A 16,958-nucleotide genomic window follows, 5' to 3' on the forward strand; every position below is an offset into this window, starting at 1 on the left:
TTATAAATTTTCTCATTTTCTATGATTTCCTAAAATCCTATCTCCAATCTATTACTAAATAATCATGCTCTTCTTTCAAATTTTTTAAAACTGCTTTTCAAAATTTTATTCAAATTTTCTCTTTTTCTGACATTCTTTTAAAAATATTTCCACTTCCACCATCTCTCCAGTCTAATGTCTCATATCTATTACCTGTATCATTTTGCTGGGTTCCTGGTTAATCATTCATTTTTTAGTCTCTATGACTCAAATCATTATGCATGTTGCCGCCAGATTAATTTTTATAAAATTATTTCATAATGTCAAATTTCCATTCAAAAAAATAATGAAAAATTTCCACTTCCAATTATGATGGAGTAAATCATATAAGATTATCTCTCTAACTGATAAAATATACAAGTGATTGTTTTCAGACATCAGACAACAGGGTACAATATTGCAATCCTGACACAGTACATTTTTAGAAGCCCATAGAAGAATTGAAACAGAATGCTAAAAAATATTTGATCATCGTAGAAAAAGGATAATGTAGAAGCAGGAAAAAAGAAAAAAAGAAACAAAAAGAAATGTCAAATGGAAAACAAATAGCAAGAAGTCAAGATGGTAAACTTCAACTCAAATGTATCAAAAATTATGTTTAATGTTAGTGCACAAAATACTATTATAAGACAGATATGGTCAGACTGTATAAAAAAAGCACAGCTCAACTACATGATTTTAACAAAAGACAAACTTTAAATCTGAAGGGGAATAGGTTGAAAGTAAAATAAACAAAGAAGTATATCATGTAAGCAGTAAGCATATGAAAACTGGCATGGATATATTAATATCAGACAAAGTAGACTTTCAAGACAAAGAGTATTATTAGAGAGAAAGAAGGATATTTCATAATGTTTATTCATCTGCAACACAAAAGTCAATTCCTCAGAAAGGAAAAAACAATCCTAAATGTTTAGACACCTAATAATAGAACTTCAGAATATATACAGGTAAAATGACAGAATTAAAGGGAATTCAATTTCCTGGTTGGAGATTTCAATATCTGTCTTTCAGAAACTAATAGAAAAAGTAGACAGAAAATCAGTAATAATATAGAAAATCTGAATGATACTATCAATGAAGTTTATCTAATTGATATGTGCAAAGCATGTTTAAAGAACCCAAAGATAACTAAAAAATTGAAAGGGAAATTACAAAATATTTGCAACTGAATGATCATAAAAACACTACATATAAAAATTAGGGGTGCAGCTAAAGTAGTGTTTAGAAAGAAATTTAGAGATTGAACTTTCTATATTAGGAAAGAGAAAAGTTTACAATCAGTAATCTGAGTTTCTATCTTATTAAGTAGAAAAAAAAATCAAATTAAGCCCAAAGTAAGTAGGAGGAAAGAAGTAATAAAGATAAGAGGAAATAATCACAAAATATAAAATAGAATATTGGAGTGACGTCAGCATCATGGTGGAGTGAGCTCTCCCCTTGAACTCTCCTTTCTAAGGTACAACCAAAAGGACACTCATATACCAACAGAGGACATTCACACAACACAAAAGACATCTGAGAGACCCATGTAGCCATACATCTGAAGATGGTGGGGCTGAATCCTCCAAAGGAAGTGGAAGCTGGTAAGGGGGGCTTTTCTCTTCCCAATGGTTGTCAGCGACCTTGGGACAGCACACAGCTCTGAGAGGAAACTGGGACGGGGCGGCCCTCCATGGGAACACCAATGCTCTCTGAGTTCCCTCACCACCTGAGGGACAGCCCCACACCTAGAGAAGACAGTGTTTGTTGGGGTGTCTCCATCAAACTAGCACCCCAGGAGAGCAGTTGATGAGGGCCCAGGAAGAACACTGGGATCACGTAAAAGAAAGAGATTGCCCCTCCTCCTGCCTGGCATTCCAGCCCTGTAATCACCCAGAGCACCCCTCTGAGAGAGAGGCAGGGGCTGGGAAAGGTGCACAGGTCTCTGTGATCACCCAGAATGCCATGTGGAAAGAGAAGTGGGGGCTTGGAAAGGTGCGGTGTAAGAAGGTGCCTCTTCACTCACCTGGTACTCCAGCCCTGCAATCACCCAGAGCACCATGTGGAGAGAGAGGCAGTGGCTGGGAAAGGTGCACAAGTGTAAGAAGGTGCCTCTTCCCCCACCTGGCACTCCACTCTGTGATAACAGAGTGCAATAGGGAGAGGGAGGTGGCAGCTGGGAAAGGTGTGCAGGTGTAAGAAAGTGTCCCTTCCCCCAGGTGGCAATCCAGTCGTGCAATCACTCAGAGCTCTACACAGAGAAAAAAGCAGAGCCTGGGGGAAGCACAGGTGAAAGAAAGCACCCCTCCCCCTGCCTGGCACTGCAGATCTGCCGTTGGTCAGAGCATTGCACAGAGAGAAAAGAAGTCAGCAACTGGAGCTGGGAAGCCCCAGATCATGTTGGGTCCAGAATACGCATCACCTGATCCCCACCCAATGGTAGCAGGTGGAAACTACAACCAGATAACTATGCAGAGGCAAAAATCCAAGTCATCATGCAGTATGAAAAAGTATATTAAATCTCCAGACCAGAAGGAAAGTGACAAGTACCCAGAAACCAACCCTGAAGACACAGAAATTCATAACCTAAATGACAAAGAATTCAAGATAGCTCTCATAGAAAAACTCAACGAGTTACAAGAAAACACAGAAAGACAAATCAATGATTTCAGGAGCTTCTTCACAGAGAGACTGAAACTATAAAGAAGCAATCACAATTGTTGGAGATGAAAAACACAATGGAGGAGATTAAGAAAACTCTGGATTCCCTAAACAACAGAGCTGACAATATGGAGGACCAAATTAGCAATTTAGAGGACAATAATATAGAAATGCTTCAGATGGAGAAGAGAGAACTAAGACTAAAAAGAAATGAAGAAACTCTCAGATAAGTATCTGACTCAATTAGGAAATGCAACATAAGGATTATAGGTATTCAAGAGGAGAAAGAAAAGGAGAATGGAGCAGAAATCTTGTTCAAAGAAATAATAGCTGAGAACTTGACATACCTGGTGAAAGAGCTGGAAATACAAGTTAGCAAAGCGAGTTGATCTTGTAATTACATCAATGTAAAAAGATCTATTGAAAAAGTCAATGGCAAAGAAAAAGTACTAAGAGCAGCAAGGCAGAAAAAATAACTTACAAAGGAACCCCTATCATGCTTTCAGTAGATTTCTCAGCAGAAACCTTACAGGCTAGGAGAGAGTGGAATGACATGTTCAAATTTCTGAAAGAAAAAGTTTCAGCCAAGAATACTCTATCCAGTCAAAATATCCTTCAGATAACACAGATAAATAAAAACTTTCCTGGATAAAAGCTAAGGAAGTTCATCACCACAAGATGCCCCCCACAAGGAATGCTCAAGAAGGTCCTCATACCTGAAAAAAAATAGGAAAAGGGCTACAAAGCCCTGAGCAAGGAGATGACTAGGAAGGCAATAATCAGAAAATGGCAGCTCTCTCTCAGATCAGGTTAGTAAACACTTAACTTTAACATTAAGGATAAAGAGAAGGAAAACATAAACATAAAAATAATCTCATAATTTTAACCAAAAACTCACAAAACAAGATCAAATAAAAACAAAAATAACTTAGAAGTGGAAGAGAAAAGTGATGAATTGGCATAGTCCAAGGAAATATAAGTCTATCGGAAAATGGACTGTCTCATCTATGAGACTTTTTATACAAACCTAATGGTAACCACTAAACAAACAATTAGAACAGGGAGATATATGATAAACAAGGAGAAAATGAAGAAAACCATCATAGAAAACTATCTAATCAAATTGGTAGTCTGAAATACACAGGATGAGAAAAAGAGAAAATGAAGAAGAACCAGAAAATGGGTAATAAGATGGCAGTATTAAGCCCTCATATAGCAAGAATCACTCTAAACGTAAATGGACTGAATTCTCCAATCAAAAGACACAGAGTGGCAGGATGGATTAAAGAACAAGAGCCAACAATATGCTGCATCCAGGAAACACATCTCAGCTCTAGCGACAAACACAGGTTTAGAGTGAAGGGATGGAAGACAGTACTCCAAGTTAATGGCAAACAAAGGAAAGCAGGTGTAGCTATATGTATATCAGACAAAGTAGGCTTCAAGACACAACAGGTAAAGAGAGACAAAGAGGGGCATATATAATGATAAAAGGTATGCTCTACCAAGAAGAAATAACACTTATAAACATATATGCACCCAACACAGGAGCACAAAAGTACATAAAGCAACTATTAACAAACCTAAAAGTAGATATCAACAACAACACAATAATAGTAGGGCACCTCAGTACTCCACTTACATCAATGGATAGATCATCCAGACAAAAAACCAACAAGGAAATAGCAGAATTAAATGAAAAACTAGACCATGGAGTTAATAGATATATACAGAACACTCCATCCAAAAACAGCAGAATACATTCTTCTCAAGTGCACATGGAATATTCTCAAGGATAGACCAGATATTGGGAAACAAGGTAAACCTTAATAAATTTAAGAAGATTGAAATCATATCCAGTATCTTTTCCAACCATAATGCTATGAAACTAGAAATCAACTACAAGAAAAATGCTGGGAAAGTAACAAAAATGTGGAGACTAAACAGCCAATGTATCATCAAAGAAATAAAGGGAGAAATAAAAAAAAAATATCTGTAGACAAATGAGAATGAGAACACACCATACCAACTCATACTGGATGCAGCAAAAGTGGTTCTAAGAGGGAAATTTATAGCAATTCAGGCCCACATTAACAAACAGGAAAAACCTCAAATAAGCAATCTTAAACTATACCTAGCAGAATTAGAAAAAGAAGAACAAACAAAGCCCAAACTCAGCAGAAGGAGGAAAATAATAAAAATTAAAACAGAAACAAATGAAATTGTAACAAAAAAACTCTAGAAAGGATCAATGAAACAAGGAGCTGATTCTTTGAGAAGATAAACAAAACTGACAAATCCTTAGCCAGACTCACTAAGGAAAAAAGAGAGAAGGCTCAAATAGATAAAATTAGAAATGAAAGAGGAGGAATTACAACAGATACCACAGAAATACAAAAGATTATAAGAGAATATTATGAAAAACTATATGCCAACAAACTGGACAATCGAAGAAACGGATAAATTCTTAGAGTTTTACAACCTCCAAAAACTGAATCAAGAAGAAATAGAGAAAGTGAAGACTAATTACAGGTAAAGATACTGAAACAATAGTCAAAAACCTCCTAAAAACTAAAAGTCCAGGATCAGACAGCTTCTATGGAGAATTCTACAAATATTCAAAGACCTATTACCCATCCTTCACAAACTATTCCAAAAAATTGAGGAAGGTGGAAAAATTCCTAACACATTCTATAAGGCCAAAATCACCCTGATATCAAAACTAGACAAGGAAAACACAAAGATGGAAAATTTCAGGCCAATATCGCTGATGAACACAGATGCAAAAATCCTCAACAAAATATTGGCAACACTAATACAGTAATATATTAAAAAGATCATACACCATGATGAAGTGGGGTTCATACCAGGGACACAGGGATGGTTCAACATCCACAAATCAATCGATGTGATACATCACATTAACAAAATGAGGAACAAAATACATGTGATCATTTCAATAGATGCAGAGAAACAATTTGACAAGATCCAACGTCCATTTGTGATAAAAACTCTCAATAAAACAGGTATAGAAAGTAAGTACCTCAACAAAATAAAGGCCATATATGACAAACTCACAGCCAACATCATACTCAATGAAGATAAACTGAAAGCCATCCCTCTGAGAACAGGAACAAGACAAGGGTGCCCACTCTCACCACTCTTATTCAACATAGTACTAGAGGTTTGGGCCAAAACAATTAGGCAAGAAAAAGAAAGAAAAGGAATCCAAATAGGCAATGAAGAAGTGAAACGCTCTCTGTTTGCACATGACATGATTTTATATATAGAAAACCCTAAAGAATCCATCAGAACACTATTACAAATAATCAACAATTACCGCAAAGTTGCAGGGTACAAATTCAGTTTACAAAAATTAGTGGCATTTATATACTCCAATAACAAAGTAACAGAACTAGAACTCAAGAATACAATCCTATTTACAATCGCAACAAAAAGAATAAAATTTCTAGGAATGAATTTAACAAAGGAGGTGAAAGACCCACGCAATTAAAACTATAAGACATTACTGAAAGAAATCAATAATGACATAAAGAAATGAAAAGATATCTCATCCACATGGATTGGAAGAATAAACATACTTAAAGTGTCCATACTACCTAAAGCTATCTACAGATTCAATGCAATCCCAATGACATTCTTCACAGAAATAGAACAAAGAATCTTAAAATTAATGTGGGGCAACAAAGACCCTGAAAAGAATCCTGAGAAACAAGAACAAAGTTGGTGGCATTGCAATCAAGAATATACACTGGAGAAAGGAAAGCCTCTTCAATAAACGGTGCTGGGAAAACTGGACAGCCACATGCAAAAGAATGAAAGTAGACCACTATCTTTCTCCACACATGATAAGAGACTCAAAATGGACCAAAGACTTGAAGGTAAGGCCTGAAACCATAAAACATCTGGAAGACAATATGGGCAGTACACTGTTTGACATCAACCTTAAAAGGATCTTTTTGAATACCATGCCTACTTGGACAAAGGAAACAAAAGAAAAAATAAACAAGTGTCTTCATCAGACTAAAGAACTTCTGGAAGGCAAAGGAAATCAGTATCAAAATGAAAAAACAACCCACCAACTGGGAGAAAATATTTTCAAATCATATATCCAACAAAGGGTTAATCTCCATAATATACAAAGAATTCATACAACTGAACTGCAAAAAAACAAACAACCCAATCAAAAAATGAGCAGAGGACATGAACAGACATTTTTCCAAAGAAGAAATACAGATGACCAATAGGCACATGAAGAGATGCTTAACATCACTGATCATCAGGGAAATACAAATCAAAACCACACTTAGATATCACCTTATGCCCGTTAGAATGGCTATAATCACCAAGAAAAAATATCAAAAGCTGGAAAGGTTTTAGAGAAAAGGGGACTCTCATACATTGCTGGTGGGAATGCAAACTGGTGCAGCCACTATGGAAAATAGTATGGAGATTCCTCAAGAAATTAAAAATAGAAATACCAAATGATCCAGCCATCCCACTCCTGGGCATTTATCCAAAGAACTTGATATCAACAATACAAAGAGGCTTATGCACTCCTATGTTCATTGCAGCATTATTCACAATAGCCAAGACGTGGAAGCAATCTAAATGCTCATCGATTAATGATTGGATAAAGAAGATGTGGTATATATATATATATATAAAATGGCATACTACTCAGCCATAAAAAAGACAAGATTGTCCCATTTGCATCACATGGATGGACCTTTAGGGTATTATGTTAATTGAAATAAGCCAGACAGAGAAAGACAGACACCATATGATTTCAGTTATTTGTGGAACATAAACTTACAGACAAAGAGAACAGTTTAGTGGTTACAGGGGGAAGTGGGATGGGAGGTGGGCACAAGGGGTGAAGGGGCACATTTATATGGTGTCTGACAAATAATAATTTACAACTGAAATTTCAAAATGTTACAAACTATTATGACCACAATAAAAAATAGAATATTAGAGAAAAGTTTAAAAAGTTGTTAGTCCTTTGAAAAGATTAATAAAATTGATGAGCACCAGGAAGATTAATCAAGTGAAAAATAGTTATATAAAGTACCAGTCTCAGAAATGAAAGAGTGAATATCATTAAAGATATTAAAAACAATAAAATGATAATAATGAAATATGATAAAAACATGTCAATAAATTTGATGAATTAGATTAGCTGAACAAATTCTTTGAAAAACACAACTTTAGAAACTGTTTCAAGAGGAAACAGAACATTTGATTAGCTCTATATATGTTAAAGAAATTGAGTCTGTTTTCAAAAGCATTTCCATACACACAAACAAAAATTCCAGGCTCTAATGATTTCATTGGTGAATATCCTATTTAAAATTTACGGAAGAAATTCTTCCCAAATCATTTTATAAGGAAAATATAAATTTATAATCTATTTAAAATGACCTAAATAGCCAAAACATATTTGCAAAGAAACACACTTAAATGATTACACTACCTGATTTCAAGACTAACTGTAAAGCTACAGGAATCAAAACTGACTGTGTGGTGGAGTCATAAGGACAAATACATAGTTCAATGGAATACAATAATTAGCCCACAAATAGTGGCATATACAAATGGTCAATTGATTTTGGACAAAGCTTCCAAGGTAAGTTAATGGCAAAGAGTCATACTTTCAAAAATCATGCTAGAACCATGCACATGAAAAAACCCCACAAAAGATAAAAGTAAATCATTGGTCTAAACATAAGAGCTATAAGTATAAAAGTTTGGAAGAAAACACAGAAAACCTTTGTGACCTTTGGGTAGGCAAAGATATCTTAGTATACAAATACCATAAAAGAAAAAAATGATAGATTGGGTTTCATCAAAATTAAAATCTTGTACTATTGAAAAGAGACCATTAAAAAATTTAAAAGTCAAGCCACAGATTTAGAGAAAATATTTGTAAAACAGGTATCTGACAAATAAATTTATCCAGAATATATAACGATCTCTTACAGTTTAATAAGAAGTAAAATAGCCAGGAATAAAATGGATGAAAGCCTTGAACGAACACTTTACAAAAGAAGATTAAAAAATGACTAATAAGTACACAAAAAAGAGGCTCCATATCTTCAGACATAAGGGAAATGCAAATTAAAACTATAATCAGATTCCTCTTGACACTCACTACAATAGCAAGAATTAAAAAGACCAGTTATTGGCAAGGAAGTTGAACAAGTGAAACTCTCATGCACTGCTGGTAGAAGTATAAAATGGTAAATACTAGATAAAACAATTAGGCATCATCTTATAGAGTCTTATAGAGTTAAACATACAACATAAAATGACCACATCATGGAACGTATGTCTACAAAAAGATTGGTAAACAAATATTCATAGCACCTTTGTTCATAATAAGCTCTAATTGGACATAACCCAAATGTCCGTCAATAATAGACTGGATAAACAGGCAGTGGTATATCTATCCAAAGAAATACTACTCAGCAATAAAAAAGGGACAAACTACTGATACATATAACCACATGGATAAACCTCAAAAACATTATTTTGAGCAAAAGAAACAAGGCAAGCACAAAAGAGTATGTATAGTATGATTACATTTATATGAAATCTTAGAAAAAAATCAATACCAATATATCCTGATAGAAATCAGATCAAGGGTGCATGGGGGTTAGGGCTGGGCGGGGGCAAAGAGACATAAAGGAACTTTCTAGGGTGATGAGAATGTTTAACATCTAGGTTGATCTTATGGCTGTTACATAGGTTTATTTGTCAAAACTCTTGACTTGTATACCTATAATGGCTAATTACACTATAATATACAAGTTATACCTCAGGAAAGTTATTGAAAACCGAAAAAGAAGCAACCTCAGTGGTCCAATATCCTTACCACGTTATTTCCATTCACTCCTTTTCTCAAAGCTCAGAATCCCTGGGTGAATTGTCAAACATACTAGAACCTTCGTCTCTCTCTCTCAGAGATTCTGATTATAAGATAAAGAATAAGACTCAAGAGCTGCATTTTTAACCAGTACCCCCAGAAACTACTTGGTATATGTGGTGGAGCATTCCTTGTATCATTTCAGTTCTTGTAATGACGATCAGCATGACTACATTTCATGGAATTTTCAGTAACTGAATATAAAAAGTTACAGGCTGAAAATCTTAGTCAAAAGAAGTTGGTTATCTTTCCAGCTTCCTCATTCCTGGCCCTCTGGAAAAAAATGGGATAAATTTCTTTATTCAAGAGAAAGAGAAATTACTGACCATTGTAGTGTACCACCTCAAGGATTTTCTCTCTCTCTCTCAGTCCCTTCCTCCTTCTCTCTCTTCTTCACTCCTCCCTCGTTCTTCTTTTTCCTTCTTGCTCTTTCTCTCTTCCTCCTGCCTTCCCTCTGTGGCAGGAAATATGACATCAGTATTTTGGTTTTAAAGGGCTTCTACATAGGACTATTTTCTCTGAGGCCGATAAACGGAAGAGTAAGTGGAAACAGCAGAGATAAATCAGTTTTAGATACCCACAAAGGCTTTAATTAGGCTGAACAGGTGCTATATGTTAACAAAAAGAGGAAAACAAACTGTGGCTCTAATGACTTACAGTGTGGAGTATGGAACAATAAAAACACACTGGTTGGAATAACCAGGATATGACTGCTACAAAAAATACCTGAGGAAGTGGTAGTGTATTTATAGTAAATATCTGTTCACCATTTATGGGAATTTAGGCCATTAACACACAGAACATGGTAGGTACACAATATGGATTTGCTGCATAAATTTGAGAATGGTAAGTAGGTAAGAGAAACTTACTTGCTTTTTTTGCAACATTTATTGTGGTTGTCATTGATAATTTTAACTCTCTTTAGCTGAAAATATTACTAAAGTGTATTGCACATTTCTTATTTAAAAATGGCAAAAACTATGATTTCAACTGAAAGAGGTCAAGGTCATCATTACACTCACCAACAATCTTACTGAGCAGTAACACATTAATTGTTCTTGCAGAATGCTATTGGGGTACTCTCCGTCCTGAGAAACTGTTCTTAATGTTCTGGGTGGATAATTTGGTAGCCAAGATTATTAGAATAATATGGAAATTAATCAAATCAGCAAATAAAAGATGACAAGTTTCGAAGTTGGAAAATACACTTGACAAAACTCAACACCTCTTTCTAACAAAAAATTCTCAGCAAAATAGACATAAAAATAGAGATCCTCAATCAGTTGAAGGACTTGAACAAAAAATTCTCCAGCTATAATTATAATCAATGGTAAAATATTAAATACTTTCACCTTAAGAGAGAGACAAACACAAGGATATTTGCTCTTATCACTTCTAGTCAGCATGGTACTGCAGGTGCTGTTAATAAAATAAAGCAAAAAGAAAAAGCAAAGCAACATAGAACAAAAATGCTCAAAGATGGGAAAGTAGAAGTAAAACTGAATTTATTTGCAGATAGTATGATAGTGAATTTAGAAAATCCTAACTAATCTGCACAAAAATTACTAGATCTAATGAGTGAATTCAGAAAAGTACCAGGATACAAGGCCAATATAAAGAAAAGCAATTGTTTACCTTACACTAATGAAAATGATTAGAAAACAAAATTTTAAAAATGAGTTAAATAATATAAAAAAGAAAAACAAGAAATAAAGTGAACAAAAGACCAGTAAGATTGTCACACGAAAATTACAAGACATAAAGAAACCAAAATAAATGGAGAGATATACCTTATTTATACATAAAAGATTTAATATTGTTTAGCTGCCATTTCTCACATTGAACTATAGATTATCTTCCAGTGAAAATCTCAGCAACCTTTTTAATAAAAACTGGCAAGTGGATTTTAAAATTTCTATAGAAATATGAAGACCCTATAATAGCTTAAACTGTCTTGAAAAAGAATAATAAAATTTGAGAGCTTACATTACTTGATTTTAAGCTTTACTATAGAGATACTGTAATTAAGACAGTGTGGTATTGACAAAAGATTTGAAAAAGATCCATGACAAGAGTAGAGTACAGAAATATACCAAATTATATGCAATCAAGTAATTTTTGACATAGGCTCCAATGCAGTTCAATGAGAAAAGGAAAATCTTTGTGGTGATTATTTCTACTGGAATAATTGGGTATCAATTTTGAAAAAAAATAAATAACCCTGACACGTTTCTCAAACCAGACACAAAAATACACTTGAGATATGTTACAAACCTAAAAGTAAAAACTAAACTATAGTGCTTAGAAGAAAACAGAAGATAATGTCTCTATGAATTTGGGATAGACAACTAATTATAAAAGAAAAAAATATCACAAACAAGACTTCATTAAAACAAGAAACTTCTTATCATCAAAAACATGATTAAGAAAGTAAAAAGGCAATTCAGAGACAAAATGAAATATTCCAATAGGCATATGATAAAGTACTCATATCCAGGATATTTCAAGAAATAAATAGTAATGAGACATGCTATTAAATTTTAAAATGGGCAAAATACTGGACAGACACTTCACAAAAGAGGATACACAAAGGGCCAATAAACACATGAAAAGATGCTCAATATTGTTATTCATCATCAGAAAAATGCAAATTAAAACTGTCATGAGCTACTACTTCGTACCCACTAGATTAGCCAACATGAAAAGGACCAAAACCAACAAATGTTGAAGAGGAAGAGGAGCAACTGGATCTCTCATATGTTGCTGGTGGCAGTTTATAATATTACGACTGTTAACAATTCTAGCAGTTTCTTACAACCCTGTGAGATTTCAATTCCACTTTTAGGTAGTTGCTCAAAATAAAAGAAAATATAGGTCTATGTAAAGACTTGTTTGCAAGATTGTTCACTGAAGTTTTATTTATAATAGCAAATTATTTGAAATTACCCAAATGTCCATCAATAGTAGAAGGGATACACAATCATGTTATAGTTATGCAATGGAATGGACTGACACATGCAACAGCATAGATAAATTTCACAAACATTTTGCTGAGTGAAAGAAACCAGACACAAAAGAATGCTTAATCTATAATTCCATTTCTATGAAGATCAAGAAGAGGTGGAATCAATATGTTGGAATAGAAATCACAATAGTGTTTGGCTGATGGTGGGGTTGCCGGCAAAGTTAAAGAGGAAACTTACAGGGTGATGGTACACTCTGTATCTTGACTGAGATGACTGTCAAGACTCATCGAATTGTACACTTAAGATCTGTCCTGATTTACTGAATATAATTATGACTTCATTAAAAAGAAACGGGAAACCGTGTTGCAAAGCTGTTGTTCTCAGTGATTACTAGTGCTGGCATAAATTAGTGCAACTTATTTGGTAAACAGTATTGCTATATATACCAGGAGTTTTTAAGAACATCCATATCTTATGTCCCAGAAGTTCCACTCAATAAATTTATACTAAAAGGATACATTCTCAATTTGAAGGTAGGGTGGATCTTTTTCTACAAAATTGCTTTTATGCTTGTTATTTGCAATAAAAAGAAATTCAAAACAGAGTAAATAAACTATAATATGTTAATTAAAATATTAGCTAATTAATTAAATATGGTAGATAAAGTCACTAAAATGTTAATGAAGACTACATAATAACATGAAGATACATTTATAATATTATGTCAATGGGGAAAAACTGTTGGGAGGAAGAAGTGTATATCCCAGTAGTCTCCCTCTAGGGTGTGCAATGACTTTCCAAGAAATAGACAGGCATATAGTTTTAAAAAAATCAAATTCTAGATCTTTGACTCCCACATCACACTTTTCCTAAAACTGATATGACCTGAGAATTTCTAGCTTCAATCACGTTCTCCTTTTCTAACTCTAGTTTACCAAGGAAAAGCCTCTCTCTTCTCCTGAGTCTTACTATGGTGAGTTGTCCCAGGTTGCAAAACAGTCTGACACCCCTAACAAAGGAACATTTGACAGTATTGACATTGCTATTAGGAAAGGAACTGTCAATAAAGTAACAATCCTTTTCCAAGGGTGGTCAACCTCTGTGACATTGATGTAGAATGGCAAGTGTCTGCCTTAGCCCAACATGTGGCAACAGCTCTGATCACACCAGATATGCAATAACACTTTTGAATGAGGAAACACCACAAATCAGACAAGCAGTGTTGCAAAATAGAATGGCTCTGGACATGCTTTCTGCTGCCCAGGGAGGGGCTTGTGTCTATATCCTGGACTATGCTCATAATATTTCTTCCACAGTGGCCTCCTTACACACCCATATACGGGTTATTGACGCCCTGTCCACTGACCTGGTCTCCGCTTGGATTCAATCCCTCCCCTCAGTATGGGGAAAAGTGCTCTTTGGCACTTGTGCCTTTTTGTTATTGATTTCGTTCTCTTGCTGTGCTCTCTGTTGCTGTTGTATCTGGTTACAATGCTCCTCTATGTGTCTCTGTCAAGGGACTCTGTGGAAGAATGATGCGATAAGATTGTAAGGGCCGTTCGAGCACATGGCAGGTGGAGTGTGGGCCTGGGCCCGCTGCTCAGCAATAACCTGTGTGCCCTATTAGAACCACGTGTCCTTCTGGCCCCCTTCTGGGAAGGACCCCAACCGTCTAGGCAGGACACCCAGCTGCTGGGATTTGTAATAATCTCGGGCCTGGCCACCCCAGATCTTAACTTATCTCATTCAAAGAACATCATGAAGGAACGCAGAGCCCTTGCATGTGAGCTACTGTTCCTGGGAACACTGGCCATACCAGAGATAGTCCCTCTTGGCAAGCTCATAGCCTTTATGCCCCTTGCCTATATAAGCAACTCCCTTTCCCTGCCCTGCAGTAGCAGTGTGCAACTCTGTCCAGCTGGCCACACCTGGACACTCCCTGTATGTAAGTCCCAATAAACCTCATGTCTTGTAGGCCATCTCTCAGTCGTTTCTTTGGTCTCTTTGCAACCTATCCTGCACTACTTGCACAACTGGGCATGCAGCCAGATAAGAAGGAAATTATTTGTTGTTGTTAGTGTCTTTGTCAGTAACAATTCCTTACAGGTTATTTCAAGTCAATCCCTACTCTAGTGACTGTGTACAGCAGAGTAGAATCCTGTCTGGTCTTTTTGGGCCATCCTCTCACATTCTGGCCTATATCAGGCAATACTCAGCTGCTATTCACAGGGTTTTCATGGTCAATATTTTTCACAAGTGAGTGGTCCTAGTCTGTCTTAGTCTGGAAACTCTGCTGAAACCTGTCCACTATGGGTGACCCTGCTGGTATTTGAAATACTGGTGGCATAGCTTTTAGCATCATAGCAAATGCCGCCGCCACAGTATAATAGCTGATAGACGAGTGGTGAGAGCCCCGAATCTTAACAATTAGACCACTAGGGCTGGCTAAGAAATCACTAAACAATAGGATACCCAGGCTTACAAATGTAAGATTTGAGGATTAAGCACCTTTGTGTAAAAGGAAGAAGGACTAGACACTTTTGATAGGATCTTCAAACAGGATTGAGAGGCCAATAGCTCAGTGCTCCAAGCCCAGAGGCAGTAGAAGAGAAAAGAGTTTTAGGATGAATGGGAAATAAAGTGCCCAAGGGAGAAAAGAAAAATAAATAGCAAACATCTAGAGGGCACTATATTTTCATGGCTCTTCTGCAATATTAAGGACAAAGCACTTGACCTCTGAAAGATTGTTGCTTCAAAATTTTAAAAATAAAATAAGGTAGACAACAAAGGAGAAGCTGTGGAAGAAATAATTTTTCCCTCAATTCTTTTACAAAGTCAAGGAGACATGGGATAGGCCAGTGAAGGAATATTAAAGCAAGCTGTCTTAGAGTAAAATGACTCCTTTATCATCATATTCCGATCCCCAAATTTAGTTCCATGCTATCATATTTCTGGTCTGACGCTTTAAGTGTACTAAAGTGATTATATATTTAAACTGATTTCTTTTTTCAGACTTGAAGAAAGTCTGGTAACAACTTATTTCTTATTTCTAGAAATAGAAAATAAAGAATAAGTATATTGTAAAAAACAAAAAACAACAGCTGTTTGGCTTTTATATACTGAATTAAAGGGCAATCATTTAATCTCTCAATGTCTGGGGAATGTTCATCCATCGGGTTGGCTCATCCTCTTCTCCCCAGCCTTGAATGCAGGTCTGCAATTATAAGGGTTGCAGGAGCATGTTACTTTTAAATACCATCCACATTAATATGAACCACTTTTTCACTTCTCACCCAGTAAGGCTATTCATCACAAAGCAACAGCAAAGGAGAATGATGTGTCCTTCACAAAGTATTAGAAAGGTGTTCATAATTTCCATAGGCAGGAATGTCACTTAGGACAGTGACTCCTGCCAACCACTGGGCCATAATTTACTGCAGATGACCCTCCTCATAATGAAAAATATTCATGCTCAAGGCCATTGAAATGAGACAAGAAAGGGCTTTTTGAAAATGCTGAACAATTTTTAAAACATTATCCAAATGTATAGATGCCAAACCCCAAAGAAAATTCTCTTAAATACATAAAAGTATCTGTCACTTGTCTTTCTTAGGTGTAGATTTATGATACCTCTTCTCAATGAGATCACATATAGCGACGTCTGCTTTCTAAATGCTACAGTTTTCTAAAAGGGAACACTCACCACAACATGCCCAGAAGACTGCAATATATCTTCTCCATCTGGAGTGGTCACATTAAACTATTGTTATCTCTTGCTTAACTTGACAGAATCAAAACACAACATTCCTCACCAACATGTAAAGTCCTGTACCTCCAAATATTTCCCATATGTCCCTGAAATACCATGACCCGGGCTCTGCAAATAGATCAAAAGTCATTACCCAATCTCTGTAGTCTCTAGGGGTCTGTCTTTCAGTCCTGGGAGCTTCAGATTGATTCCAGCTCCTTCCAGAGGCAGCTGTCAATGGAGCACACTCTGTTCGGAACAGCCCAGGAGATGTTGCAAGCAGAAATTTCTCAACTGGAAGCAGCGTAATTATGTCTTCAAATATAACAGATGCTGCCCACGCAAACTCATTGGGTGAGTTCTTAGCTAGTGATGAAAAAAGAGTGGTAATGAACTAAAATTCCTGCCAAGCCAGTTCCCAACTTCTGTGTCTCAAAGTTTAGGGGAATTTAGCTTCTCAGCAGAATATAGACTCTCCATTCAGAAAATAATTTTTACCCAAGGATGGATGCAAAGATCCAGTCACACAAGCACCTCTATAAAATGCCTAATCTCCCTGCATCATCCAACTACAACATCTGTAATGCTGTTCACTCCCAATTACTGCTTTGGC

The 16,958-nt window shown here is 35.8% G+C and overlaps 1 protein-coding gene across 4 annotated transcripts in view; it reads right to left on the bottom strand.

The window, feature by feature from the left end:
- The window catches only part of LOC124235873 (lipase member K-like), a 44,879-nt gene extending 28,301 nt beyond the window's left edge, over positions 1-16,578 (bottom strand). For 3 of the 4 annotated variants that reach the window (XR_006887593.1, XR_006887591.1, XR_006887592.1), the window contains exon 1: positions 9,958-10,086. Coding sequence is in view for 1 of the 4 variants with exons in the window: in XM_046654392.1 (XP_046510348.1) it covers positions 9,958-9,960 (3 nt within the window). In the remaining 3 variants the exon portion in view is untranslated. Of the gene's footprint in view, positions 1-9,957; positions 10,087-16,499 lie in introns of those variants that run through there. The other variant, XM_046654392.1, reaches the window with a different exon arrangement.
- Positions 16,579-16,958: the final 380 nt, after the last annotated feature.

Source organism: Equus quagga, chromosome 2 (assembly GCF_021613505.1).
Source record: "Equus quagga isolate Etosha38 chromosome 2, UCLA_HA_Equagga_1.0, whole genome shotgun sequence".
Classification (NCBI taxonomy): domain Eukaryota; kingdom Metazoa; phylum Chordata; class Mammalia; order Perissodactyla; family Equidae; genus Equus; species Equus quagga.